This window comes from Manis javanica, chromosome 3 (assembly GCF_040802235.1).
Source record: "Manis javanica isolate MJ-LG chromosome 3, MJ_LKY, whole genome shotgun sequence".
NCBI classification, from domain to species: domain Eukaryota; kingdom Metazoa; phylum Chordata; class Mammalia; order Pholidota; family Manidae; genus Manis; species Manis javanica.
In genome coordinates this window covers 179,076,766-179,090,592 of record NC_133158.1, presented here as the reverse complement: position 1 = coordinate 179,090,592, position 13,827 = coordinate 179,076,766, and the positions used below count along the sequence as shown (strand labels likewise).

At 40.6% G+C, this 13,827-nt stretch overlaps 1 protein-coding gene across 14 annotated transcripts in view; it reads left to right on the top strand.

Annotated features, from left to right (window-relative positions):
- The window catches only part of NKTR (natural killer cell triggering receptor), a 46,162-nt gene that overhangs the window by 25,090 nt on the left and 7,245 nt on the right, over positions 1–13,827 (top strand). For 10 of the 14 annotated variants that reach the window (XM_073232470.1, XM_073232467.1, XM_017641622.3 and 7 more), the window contains 3 exons: positions 8,108–8,195; positions 8,693–8,838; positions 10,060–12,963. In XM_073232470.1, coding sequence (XP_073088571.1) covers positions 8,108–8,195; positions 8,693–8,838; positions 10,060–12,963 — 3,138 coding nt within the window. The remainder of the gene's footprint in view (positions 1–8,107; positions 8,196–8,692; positions 8,839–10,059; positions 12,964–13,827) is intronic. The other 4 variants (XM_073232476.1, XM_073232477.1, XM_073232478.1 and 1 more) reach the window with 2 other exon arrangements.

Here is a 13,827-nt window from a genome sequence, read left to right as displayed (position 1 = left end):
CCACCAAAAGGTAGGAGGGTTCCCTGTTCTCCACATCCTCGCCAACAGTTGTTGTTTCTTGTCTGTTGGATGTTGGCCATCCTGACTGGTGTGAGGTGATATCTCATTGTGGTTTTCATTTGCATTTCTCTGCTGATTAGTGATGTGGAGCATCTTTTCATGTGCCTCTGGGCCATCTGAATATCTTCTTTGGAGAAGTGTCTGTTCAGCTCCTCTGCCCACTTTTTAATTGGATTATTTGCTTTTGCTTTGTTGAGGTGCATGAGCTCTTAATATATTTTGGTTGTCAACCCTTTATTGGATCTGTCATTTATGAATATATTCTCCAATACTATAGGAAGACTTTTTGTTCTACTGATGGTGTCCTTTGCTGCACAGAAGCTTTTCAGTTTGATATAGTCCCACTTGTTCATTTTTGCTTTTGTTTCCCTTGCCTGGGGAGATATGTTCATGAAGAAGTTGCTCATGTTTATGTCCGAGAGATTTTTGCCTGTGTTTTTTTTCTATGAGTTTTATGGTTTCATGACTTACATTCAGGTCTTTGATCCATTTTGACTTTACTTTTTTTTTTTTGGTATCATTTAATCTCCAGTTACATGAGGAACAGTATGTTTACTAGGTTCCCCCCTTCACCAAGTCCCGCTGACGACAACCCCCATTATAGTCACTGTCCATCAGCATAGTGAGATGCTGTAGAATCGCTACTTGTCTTCTCTGTGTTGCACAGCCCTCCCCGTGCCTCCCCCCACATTATACATGCTAATTGTAATGCCCCTTTCTTTCCCCCCACCCTTATTCTTCCCTTCCCACTCATCCTTCCCAGTCCCTTTCCCTTTGGTAACTGTTAGTCCATTCTTGGGTTCTGTGAGTCTGCTGCTGTTTTGTTCCTTCAGCTTTTTCTTTGTTCTTATACTCCACAGATGAGTGAAATCATTTGGTACTTGTCTTTCTCTGCCTGGTATTATGTCTTTCTCTGCCTGGCTTATTTCACTGAGCATAATACCCTCTAGCTCCATCCATGTTGTTGCAAATGGTAGGATTTGTTTTCTTATGGGTGAGTAATATTCCATTGTGTATATGTACCACATCTTCTTTATCCATTCATCTACTATTGGACACTTTGGTTGCTTCCATTTCTTGGCTATTGTAAATAGTGCTGCGATAAACATAGGGTTTCATCTGTCTTTTTCAAACTGGGCTGCTGTATCCTTTAGGTAAATTCCAAGAAGTGGAATTCCAGGGTCAAATGATATTTCTATTTTGAGTTTTTTGAGGAACCTCCATACTGCTTTCCACAATGGTTGAACTCATTTACATTCCCACCAGCAGTGTAGGAGGGTTCCCCTTTTCCACAACCTCACCAATATTTGTTGTTGTTCGTCTTTTGGATGGATGGTGGCGATCCTTACGGGTGTAAGGTGATATCTCATTGTGGTTTTAATTTGCATTTCTCTGATGACTAGCTCTATGGAGCATCTTTTCATGTGTCTGTTGGCCATCCAAATTTCTTCTTTGGAGAAGTGTCTGTTCAGCTCCTCTGCCCATTTTTTAATTGGATTATTTGCTTTTTGTCTGTTGAGGTGCATGAGCTCTTTATGTATTTTGGATGTCAACCCTTTATCGGACCTGTCATTTATGAATATATTCTCCCATACTATAGGATGCCTTTTTGTTCTATTGATGGTGCCCTTTGCAGTACAGAAGCTTTTCAGCTCAATATAGTCCCACTTGTTCATTTTTGCTTTTGTTTCCCTTGCCCAGGGATATATGTTCATGAAGAAGTCGCTCATGTCTATGTCCAAGAGATTTTTGCCTATGTTTTTTTCTAAGAGTTTTATGGTTACATGACTTACATTCAGGTCTTTGATCCATTTCGAAATTACTTTTGTGTACAGGGTTAGACAATGATCCAGTTTCATTCTCTTACATGTAGCTATCCAGTTTTGCCAGCACCAGTTGTAGAAGAGGCTGTCATTTCCCCATTGTATGTCCATGGCTCCTTTATTGTATATTAATTGACTATATATGTTTGGGTTAATGTCTGGACTCTCTATTCTGTTCCACTGGTCTGTGGGTCTGTTCTTGTGCCAGTACCAAATTGTCTTGATTACTGTGGCTTTGTAGTAGAGCTTGAAGTTGGGGAGCAAGATCCCCCCCCCAACTTTATTCTTCCTTCTCAGGATTGCCTTGGCTATTTGAGGTCTTTGGTGGTTCCATATGAATTTATGAACAATTTGTTCCAGTTCGTTGAAAAATGTTGTTGGTAATTTGATAGGGATTGCATTGAATCTGTTGATTACCTTAGGCAGGATGGCCATTTTGACGATAATTCATTCTTCCTAGCCAAGAGCATGGAATGAGTTTCCATTTGTTAGTGACCTCTTTAATTTCTCTGAAGAGTGTCTTGTAGTTTTCAGGGTATAGGTCTTTCACTTCCTTGGTTAGGTTTATTCCTAGGTATTTTATTCTTTTTGATGCAATTGTGAATGGAATTGTCCTGATTTTTCTTTCTGCTAGTTCATCATTAGTGTATAGGAATGCAACAGATTTCTGTGTATTAATTTTGTATCCTGCAACTTTGCTGAATTCAGATATCAGTTCTAGTTGTTTTGGAGTAGAGTCTTTAGGGTTTTTTTTTTGTATAATATCATGTCATCTGAAAATACTGACAGTTTGACTTCTTCCTTACCAATCTGGATGCCTTGTATTTCTTTGTTTAGTCTGATTGCCATGGCTAGGACCTCCAGTACTGTGTTGAATAACAGTGGGGAGAGTGGGCATCCCTGTCTTGTTCCCGATCTTAGGTGAAAAGCTTTCAGCTTCTCACTGTTAAATCTGATGTTGGCTGTGGGTTTGTCATATATGGCCTTTATTATGTTGAGGTACTTGCCCTCTATACGCATTTTGTGGAGAGTTTTTATCGTTAATGGATGTTGAATTTTGTTGAATGCTTTTTCAGCATCTATGGAGATGATCATGTAGTTTTTGTCCTTCTTTTTGTTGATGTGGTAGATGATGTTGAAGGATTTTCAAATGTACCATCCTGGCATCCCTGAGATGAATTCCACTTGATCATAGTGTATGATCCTCTTGATGTATTTTTGAATTGGGTTTGCTAATATTTTGTTGAGTATTTTTGCATGTATGTTCATCAGGGATATTCGTCTGTAATTTTCTTTTTTTGTGGGGTCTTTGCCTGGTTTTGGTATAAGAGTGATGCTGGCTTCATAGAATTGAGTTTGGAAGTATTCCCTCCTCTTCTGTTTTTTGGAAAACTTTAAGGAGAATGGGTATTATGTCTTCTCTATATGTCTGATAAAATTCAGCGGTGAATCCGTCAGTGCCGGGGGTTTTGTTCTTGGATAGTTTTTTGGTTACCAATTCAATTTTGTTGCTGGTAGTTGGTCTGTTTAGATTTTCTGTTTCTTCCTTGGTCAGTCTTGGAAGGTTGTATTTTTCTAGGAAGTTATCCACTTCTTCTAAGTTATCCAGCTTCTTAGCATATAGATTTTCGTAGTATTCTCTAATAATTCTTTGTATTTATGTGGGGTCCGTCGTGATTTTTCCTTTCTCATTTCTGATTCTGTTTATGTGAGTAGACTCTCTTTTTCTCTTAATAAGTCTGGCTAGGGGTTTATCTGTTTTGTTTATTTTCTCAAAGAACCAACTCTTGGTTTCATTGATTTTTTTGTATTGTTTTATTCTACTCAATTTTTATTTCTTCACTGACCTTTATCATGCCCCTCCTTCTGCTGACTTTGGGCCTCATTTGTTCTTTATCCTCTCCCTATTGTTTGCATGAAATATCTTTTTCCATCCCTTCAGTTTTAGACTGTATGTCTTTGGGTTTGAGGTGAGTCTCTTGTAAGTAGTATAAATGGGTCTTGCTTTTTTATCCATTCTATTACTCTGTGCATTCAGTCCATGTACATTTAGGGTGATTATCGATAGATAGGTACTTATTGCCATTGCAGGCTTTGGATTCGTCATTACCGGAGGTTCAAGGGTAACTTCTTTACTATCTAACCATCTAACTTTAACTCACGTATTACACTATTATAAACACACTCTGATGATTCTTTATATCTCTCCCTTCTAATTCTTCCTCCTCCACTCTATATGTTAGCTGTTTTATTCTGTACTCTTTTGTGTTTCCCTTGACTGCTTTTGTTGATAGCTGATTTTATTTTTTGCCTTTAGTTAGTATTTGGTTGGTCTGCTTTCTTTGCTGTCATTTTATTTTCTCTGGTGACATCTATTTAGCTGTAGGAGTACTTCCATCTAGAGCAGTCCTTTTAACATATCCTGTAGAGGTGGTTTGTGGGAGGCAAATCCCCTCAACTTTTGCTTGTCTGGGAATTGTTTAATCCCTCCTTCATATTTAAATGATAATCGTGCTGGATACAGTATCCTTGGTTCAAGGCCCTTGTGTTTCATTGCATTAAATATATCATGCCATTCTCTTCTGGCTGTAAGGTTTCTGTTGAGAAGTCTGATGATAGCCTGATGGGTTTTCCTTTGTAGGCGATCTTTTTTCTCTCTCTATCTGCCTTTGATACCCTGTCCTTGTCTTTGATCTTTGCCATTTTAATTATTATATGTCTTGGTGTTTTCCTCCTTGGGTCCCTTGTGTTGGGACATCTGTGGGCTTCCATGGTCTGAGAGACCATTTCCTTCCCCAGCTTGGGAAAGTTTTCAGCAATTACTTCTTCAAAGACACTTTCTATCCCTTTTTCTCTCTCGTCTTCTTCTGGTACCGTTATGATGAGAATATTGTTTAATTTGGATTGGTCACACAGTTCTCTTAATATTCTTTCATTCCTAGAGATCCTTTTATCTCTCTGCCTCAGCTTCTCTGTATTCCTGTTCTCTGATTTCTATTCTATTAACAGTCTCTTGCTCCTCATCCATCCAATCTGCTTGTTTCATTTCTGTTATCTCTCACCAGACTTCATCCCTTAGCTCTTGCATGTTTCTCTGCAGCTCCAGCAGCATGGTTATGACTTTTATTTGAATTCTTTTTCAGGAAGATTGGTTATATCTGTGTCACCTGGCCCTCTCTCTGGCGTTTGAGTAATTTTGGACTGGTCTAGGTTCTTCTGCCTTTTCATGGTGAAAGAAGTTACCACCAGCAAGTGGCTCATGTGTCAGCTAGGAGAACAAAGTCCCTTCCTGCTTGCTGGTCGCCTTGCCCTTCTCCGCTCCCTGTGCCAGTTACCTGCACACTGGGAGCAGTCTCTGGGTTAATCCCCTGAGCTGCTGTGGGCGGGCCAGCCCGCAGGATAGCTTAGGGCACTGGCAGGAGTCACAGGCATGCAGTGTGTGTTCTCCTGTGAGAATGGTGCCCCTTCATGCCTTCCAGACTTTGCGCTGGCTTCCTCTGCCTGTGCCAGGTAGCTGTGCACTGGGAGGAGACTCTGTATGGTTGCTGTGGGTGGGACTGCTCCTTCGGCTGGTCCGCAGCAATGGCTGGTCGGCCAGTTTTCTTGCAGTGTCAGTGTGGGGTAATGAATGGCAGGCTGCTTATTGCCATGAGGGGCTTAGGAGCTGCGCTGCCACCCAGGGGATTAGGGCACCTGAAGTTCCTTAAAATTCCCAGCCTGCTTGGCTGAGTGTGCCAGGACGATTTTGTTCTCCTGTTAAAACCCTTGTCCCTTTAAGACTTTCAAAGCACCTGCTTTTCTATTGTCCCAGGGGACGGGCTGTGGGGACCCGCTCCCAGTCTCCATCTCAGATTTTACTTTTCTGTTTCTCTAATATCCAGCACACCATGCAATGTGTGTCTGTGCTCCCAGTGCAGATTACTAGGGCTGGTTATTTAGCAGTCCTGTGCTCCCACTCCCTCCCTACTCTGATTCTTTTCCTCCGGCCAGTGAGCTGGGGTGGGGGGAGTGTTCGGGTCCCACCGGGTCGCAGCTTTGTATCTTACCCTTTTCATGAGATGCTGAGTTCCCACAGATGTAGGTGTAGCCTGGCTGTTGTACTGTATCTTCTGGTCTCTCTTTTAGGAATAGTTGTATTTGCTGTATTTTCGAAATATATATGGTTTTGGGAGATTTCTGCCGCCCTACTCATGCACCATCTTGAGAAATCCCAACAAATCAAATTAATATTAAAATGGTTTTAATGGCTAATTTCATGTTATATGTATATTATACCCAATCAAAAAGATATGTTACAAATACTTATTAACTCAATGCCTGACAATACTAAGCACTCAGTAAAAGCTATCCATTGTGTTAATAATAATACAAAGCAAATGGAGGTGTGAGAAGACTACATGCCTGGAAGACAGTAGCTGCTACTTAAACTATACTCTTATAATCACCCATAAGATAAAGCAGGAGATAAAGAGCACTGAAGGAGGGGCAGCTTATAGTAGAGTGAGGGAAACAAACTTAAAAATACAAAGTTTTTAAAAAGCACAATTAAGTACTGGACCCAGGAATACTTCAGGATTCCCTTGGAATACCTCTGTTTTGACAAGAGACATCTAAAAAAGTATTTTGTTTAAAAAGAATACTGTGTTTGTATTTGTACCCAGTTGGGCCACTTTTTTCTTTTTTTCAAGTTTTAGTGTTTAAAGGTGTTAGGGGTTGAGTTTATTCTCCTCAGTTCTTGTGCCTGTTACAGTAAAGAATTGAAGGGCCAAGACACAGTAGTGAAGCAGAGTGAAAGTTTTATTTGAATACACTCCAAGAGAGGAGCAGGCCAGAGTCAAGAAAGGCCTGAAGAGGTCAGTGTGGGGGTTGGCCCGGCCTTGTCTGTGGGCAGGTGGGCACTATCTCGCACCCCGGAAGCAGAGGGACAGTCTTAACCCTAAAGAATTTCTATATGTTGAGAATATTAATCAGTATTCAATTCAGGAAGGGGAAACCACCCTAGGTATTTTAAACAGGAAGGGATTTGGTACAGGGAATTCAGGGCCAACAGAATGCAGAATCATTGGAGGGGCTCAAAGAGCAGGTGTAAGGCTGAACTTCCCGGAATGCCTCCAAGGACAGGGCAGAGCTTGTCCACGGTTGGGTAGGCAAAGGCAAGAAAGAGAAGCTCATTGAACTCCTGCTCAGCATAGGGCAAATTCCTTGCCATCTCCTAATGCCAGGACCACCTGGCATCCAGTAGCTGCTTGAATCTGCAGTGTGGGAACTAAGTCCCTGTCACCCCAGGATTTGGGGGAGCCGCAGAGCACTGGATGGAGTGAGATAATGTTCTAAGAACTTCCCAAAGGCAAAGAAAGATTTTCAGGCGGGCTACTAAAGAGCAAGATTGCACAGCTTCAGTCCTGTCTGGGTCATGTAGGCAGTGAGAACTTGAAGCCCAAATCAGCACTCTCAGTAGCCCCTCCCCACTTAATTTGTAGTATAACAGAGTGACACACTCAAAGACAGAGGAGTGCAGGCAACCCCAGAGAGGAGACTCACCTAAGGGTTCAGGGACTGGAGTCAGCTTAAGGTATGATGTATACAGGTGATTCATAGTTCTTTAGAAGTTCTGTCTTGAGAATAGGGTTATTTAGGTGACTGTGTTGGTTCAGACTTCAGCATTCTTTGTCCACATAGGTTTATTTACATTTTGGAGGTCTCTTCTGCCCTGGTTACTAAGTTACTTGATTAAGGGACTGGAAGAAGAGGAAAAAACAGCATATAGGTTAAGTTAAAGAATAAGCTGGGCCTTTTTTGCAGGCTAAGCAGATTTTACAATGGCGTGATCTAATTGGTTCAATGAATACATGGGCTGTGCTCTAATACTTTATCTGGGGAATATCCAGACATTCTAAGGTACTACAGGCCTTTGAAACTTCAACTAGTTAACTCATTAACTCTGTGAGTCCTTTCTGGCTCTCTGGTTTTGTCTGGTTAACTCTTTAAGTGCCATTTAGTGGGCTTTATTGCTTTTATTCTCTCTCCACCCTTTCATGTCTGTCTTTCTGCCTAACAAAGAATTTGCTTAGAAAATTAGGTTATATGGAGATTGTGCCTCATTCAAGAAAAGTGTTGGTTCTAAGTGAAGTGTGCTTTTATTATACGAGCACAAATTCTGCAGTTAAACACTGAGAAAACTGCCTAGCATTTGCTTATTTTTAATTTGCAATTTTCTTTTCCAGGAAGATTCCTGATGTTACACCTATTATAAGTGATCAGAAACCATCTGTATCAAAGTCTGGACGGAAGATTAAAGGGAGGGGCACAATCGTATGTGTGTTAAGACTTACTTATCTAAGTGATAAAATGTTCTTACCTAAAGGCAAAACCTTAGCTTTAATTTTAGGTTTAATTGAAAATCTATCTGTTCAAGGAGCTGGTTGTATTCTCCATAGCCATGAGAAAGTACTGCTATTAATTAAATCAAGGTTTACTGCTGTGCTTGAATGTGTTTAAGTATGAAATGGACATGTGTAGTATGTTGTGAGCATGTTGAGAAATCTTAGTATGTTGAATAATCTAGGCTAATGAATGTAACTATTAGGATTTAAAAAAGGAAATTCTCACGTGATTACAGGTGAATCTCAGCCTTTCCTATTTCTTTTAGTCCCTTATGTTTGACATAACTTCATACCATCCTTTTGGTATTTCAGTCATTGTTTTTGAAAGAGGTCTGTGATTTGTTCTTTAACTCTGTCCTCTAGCAGACTGTAACTGAGAGGTATTTTAAAAACACCTATCTTGTATTCCTGCCTTTGTTTTTATAGCGCTATCACACGCCTCCAAGATCTAGATCCTGTTCTGAATCAGATAATGATGACAGCAGTGAAACTCCTCCTCACTGGAAGGAGGAGATGCAGAGATTGAGAGCATATAGACCACCCAGTGGAGAGAAATGGAGTAAAGGAGATAAGTAAGAGCTTTGAGTAGAAATACAATCCTGTGTCTACTGTAAGTGTTAAAGGAATAGAGACTTAACTTCTGGACTTTTCATTAAAGATTTACATTTAAAGTTAGAGGGACCAAAGAGAAAATATTTGGGAATACCTAAAGGGACTGACTTTAGGTGGTTTTAAATGAAAATTTATTCTTCCTCACAAAACTATAAACCTACTGAATCTCTTGAAGATTTCTTTTTCAATTTTAGGAATAATCAAGATTTAAAAATTACACAGCAGATTCTTTCCCAGCCAGGCCTCTCAGTCACTGATGAATGACTTGGTAGATAGGAATCTGTACACAGTGTGGCATTAACTTCCCTCTGCCCCAGGGTCTATTGTTTCTTCAGAAGTCTATCCATCTCTTACCCTCAGTGACAACCCAAGTGGGTATCTATTTCAGAAATGGGTCTGGCCCCTGGGATAGCCAGTAGAAAATACACCAATGGAATCCTGTATAATTATTTGTAGTAGAATTCTCTTTGTTCTGTGGCATCTAGCAGAATGGTTTCAAATTGGAAGAGAAGGAAAAGGTGTGCATATGCTGTGTGGAAGTGGTTTAGACACAGTGGTACTAAGAACTGTCAGTTTTCAGCCCTGACATTACCCCTGAAACTGTAAAGTCTGCAAGTATATTCATGTACTTTTCCCTCAAGTAGTTTAAGTAAAACCTTAAGGGAAAGTTTTCATTACATCTGTGAAACTGAGGTAAACCAAGTCATGCTAGCTTTGTAAGAAAAAAGATTTCTCTTGAAAGGTCAGGCAGCTATCCTGTATCTGCAAAGAATCAGAATTGTTTGGGAACTTGATCTGACTCCCTCAAAATTTGTTCCTGGAGGCAGGGGGTTATGTGAGTGGATCTCAGCCAGAAACTTGGTATGTCAGCAGTGCTCTTGTGATTAGTTGACTTGGCTTTCAAAACTGTTTTCCTATCAAATTTGAAATTCCTTCTTTAACTTTGAAAAAAATTCCTGTGTAAGTCAGTCTGTTAGTAGTCTTGTCAGTGTGTCTCTCAAATAATGTCAAGACCAGTCTTACAACTCTGAATTACCCTTTCTACATGTGCTTAAAAGTGTCAGTGGAGGCAGTACTTTATTAACTAGGCTTCTGTCAATGCATTTGTATTGACAATAAATGTGTTTTAATTTTAAAGCCTAGAAAACATGTTTATAAGTGTGCATATTTGTGTCCTTTAGATTAAGTGACCCCTGTTCAAGCCGATGGGATGAAAGAAGCTTATCCCAGAGATCCAGATCATGGTCATATAATGGATATTATTCAGACTTTAGTACAGTGAGACACTCTGATGGTCACCATAAAAAACGCAGAAAAGAGAAAAAGGTTAAGCATAAAAAGAAAGCTAAAAAGCAGAAACATTGCAGAAGGCACAAACAGACTAAGAAGCGAAGGATTATTGTACCATCTGACATAGAAACCTCAAAGTCTTCCACCCGACGAATGAAATCCTCTTGTGATAGACAACAGAGATCTCCTTCTTCCTCCCTCTCATCTCATCACTCATCAAAGAGGGACTGGTCTAAATCTGATAAGGATGAACAGAGCTCTTCAACCCGTTGCAGCAGAGACTCCTACAGATCAAAGTCTCACTCTCAGTCTTATTCTAGAGGAACCTCAAGATCAAAGACTCTGTCAAAATCCTCATCACATTCTCGAAGTAGATCAAAGTCCAGGTCTAGTTCCAAGTCAGGGCAGCAAAGGACAGCATCAAAATCACCACAGAGAACAGCCTCTCAGTCAAGTGACAATAAAACAGTCAAAACAGAACCTCTAAGAGCAACAGTGCCACAAAATGAAAACGTTGTAGTACAACCAGTAGTGGCAGAAAATATTCCTGTCATACCACTGAGTGACAGCCCCCCTCCTTCACGATGGAAGCCTGGGCAGAAGCCCTGGAAGCCCTCTTACGAGCGAATTCAGGAGATGAAAGCTAAAACAACCCATTTGCTACCCATCCAAAGCACTTACAGTTTAACAAACAGTAAAGAGACTGGTAGTTCCTCATCCTACCATAAAAGAGAAAAAAATTCAGGAAGTGATCGGAGTACTTATTCAAAATACAGTAGTAAAAGTTCAGAAAGCTCACGACGGTCAAGGAGCAGATCTTCTAGGAGTAGATCTTATTCCAGATCATACACAAGGTCACGAAGCCTAGCAAGTTCACATTCAAGGTCTAGGTCTCCCTCATCTGGATCTCATTCACGAAGTAAATACAGCTGTCATTCACGGTGTAGTAGGTCATCTTCGTGCTCTTCTGTTAGCACTGATGATGGAAGACAGGCCAAGAGAAAATTTAGATCCAATGGGAAAAAAAATAACACTTCAAATAAAAGGCATAGCAGCAGCTCTGAAAAGGCACTTCGCAATAAATATGTCAAAGGCAGAGACAAGTCTTCGAGTCAGAGAAAGTATAGCGAAAGCAGGTCATCTTTAGATTATTCTTCAGACAGTCAACAGTCAAGTGTCCATGTTCCACAGTCAGCCCAGGAAAAAGAGAAGCAAGTCCAAATGGAAATGAATAATAAACAAGAGAAAAACAGAGGTGAAGAGAAATCCAAGTCTGAACAGGAATGCCCCCATTCAAAAAAAAGGTCTTTGAAAGAGAATCTTTCTGATCACATTAAAAATGGCAGTAAGCCCAAAAGGAAGAATTATGCTGGCAGTAAGTGGGACTCTGAATCAAATTCTGAACGAGATATTACTAAAATCAGTAAAAATAATTCCTGGCCATCTTCTGATAAGGAGGAAGGTGAGGCCACATCAGATTCTGAATCAGAGTTGGGTGAAATTCGTGTCAAAGTCAAACCCACAGCAAAGTCTTCAGCAAATATTTCACTGTCTGATGGTAATGGTGCTTGGAAATCAAGCACACAGCGGTCATCAGCCTCTGATTCGGAGGGGTCCTATTCCAATTCAGAAAACACTAGAGGAAAGCCACAGAAGCACAAGCATGGGTTAAAGGAAAATCTTAAAAGGGAACGCACCAAAAAAGTAAAAGAGAAATGGAAAGGGAAAAAAGACAAAAAGCACAAAGCTCCAAAACGAAAACAAGCATTTCACTGGCAGCCTCCACTAGAATTTGGTGAAGAAGAGGAGGAAGAGATTTATGAAAAGCAAGTAATGCAGGAGGCAACAGAGAAAAAAAAAGTTTCTGAAAATAGTGAGACCATGCAAGAAAATACACCCCAAACTGAGAAGTCCTGTGAGAACTGCAACCTTTCAGGTAAACATAATACAGTAACAATTTCATCAGACATTGATCAGCCTACTAAAACTAAAGATGATATTAAACTCAGCATTTCTCCCACAGCTTTAAATTCTGAGGAAAACACAGCCATTTCTCCCCAGAACATTCAGCATATTGAAGAAGGTATCCCCAGTGGAGTGGAGGATGTGCTTCAAACAGATGACAACATGGAGATTTGCACTCCTGACAGGACTTCCCCAGCAAAGGTAGAGGGGGCTTCCCCTCTAGGGAATACAATGCTTGCCACCCCAGATACAAGCATCATTCTAAAGCAGGACAGGCAGCCGGAGCATCTGGAGGAGGCAGAGGTGGTAAAGCGGGAAAGCAGCAGCGTGTCGGAAAGCAAGCCGGGGGGAGCCGGGGGGAAGCAGGACAGCAGCTCTGCTGCTCTGGCCAGTGCTGCCGAAAGCACTGTGAAGAGGGAGGGAGCTGAGAAGAGCCAGATGGGCCTTGGGGATAACAAGTGGAAGCCCCTGCAGGGGATGGGGAACCCTGCAGCGCCAGCTGCTACCACAGCCAGTGCTGTGGAAGCTAAGGCTTTGGCAACTGTTCCTGAAATGAAACCACAAGGATTGAGAATAGAAATTAAAATTAAAAATAAAGTTCGGCCTGGGTCTCTCTTTGATGAAGTAAGAAAGACAGCACGCTTAAACCGGAGGCCAAGAAATCAAGAGAGTTCAAGTGATGAGCAAACACCTAGTCGGGATGGTGATACCCAGTCCAGGAGTCCAAGTAGATCTCGAAGTAAATCTGAAACCAAATCAAGACGCAGAACAAGGTCTGTCTCCTACAGTCACTCAAGAAGTCGATCTCGAAGTTCCACATCATCCTATCGGTGAGCAATATTCTCTGTCCTTTTTTTCTCCCAAGGAGACCCTGTTACTGTTCAGCTTGGAAGAACATCAGAATTAGGGACAAGATCACTATTTCCATTTATTTGGAAGGGAATAAGGAGAAGTCTTGTGCTGTGTGACTCAGAGCAGATTGAGGACAAAGGGAGTGGTGATTTCAGGGTAAGAAATGTGGGCTCAGTATAAAAGAAAAACTATTGTCATCGACTAAAGCTTTCTGGCAGTGGACATGAGTTGCCATGTAAGGTGGTGACTTTGTCTTCAAACGTGTGAGGCTGCTCTCTTACCTGTCAATTATGCCTTAGAAAGGGAATCCTCAAGTTACAGAATATACGGGATTTAGACATCATTAGTCTCACCCTTCATTGTACCCAAATGGAAGGTGAGGGCCAGAGAGGCAGAGTTCCCGACCTAAGACACGCATCTAGTTGATCTTTTACTCAAAGGGAAGGAAATGGTAAAAATGATTATCTTTAGTGGTTTTGTTCTGGGTTTTTTTTTTTTTTGGTATAAGTTGCTTCTAATTTTTGTCATCAGCATAAAACTGGGTAGTGCAGAGAATGAGAATTTTTTTAAACTAAAAAATTGGTGATGGTGATAAAAATTTTATGAGTAATTTGTGTTTTTTTCTTATAAATATTTCTTATAAATATGACCTTACTGTCATAATTATTCATATCCCTTACTGTGTCGTGCTTCATTTTCATCACTTTAACTTAAAACACAGTAAGAATTTTTGACCATGTTTTTCCATTCAAGTTGTTTATCAGTCTTTCTTCCCTTATTCAACTAGGTTTCTCTAAAAATAGCAGCCAACACTTAGATCTGTAGTAACTGTAATGATATAT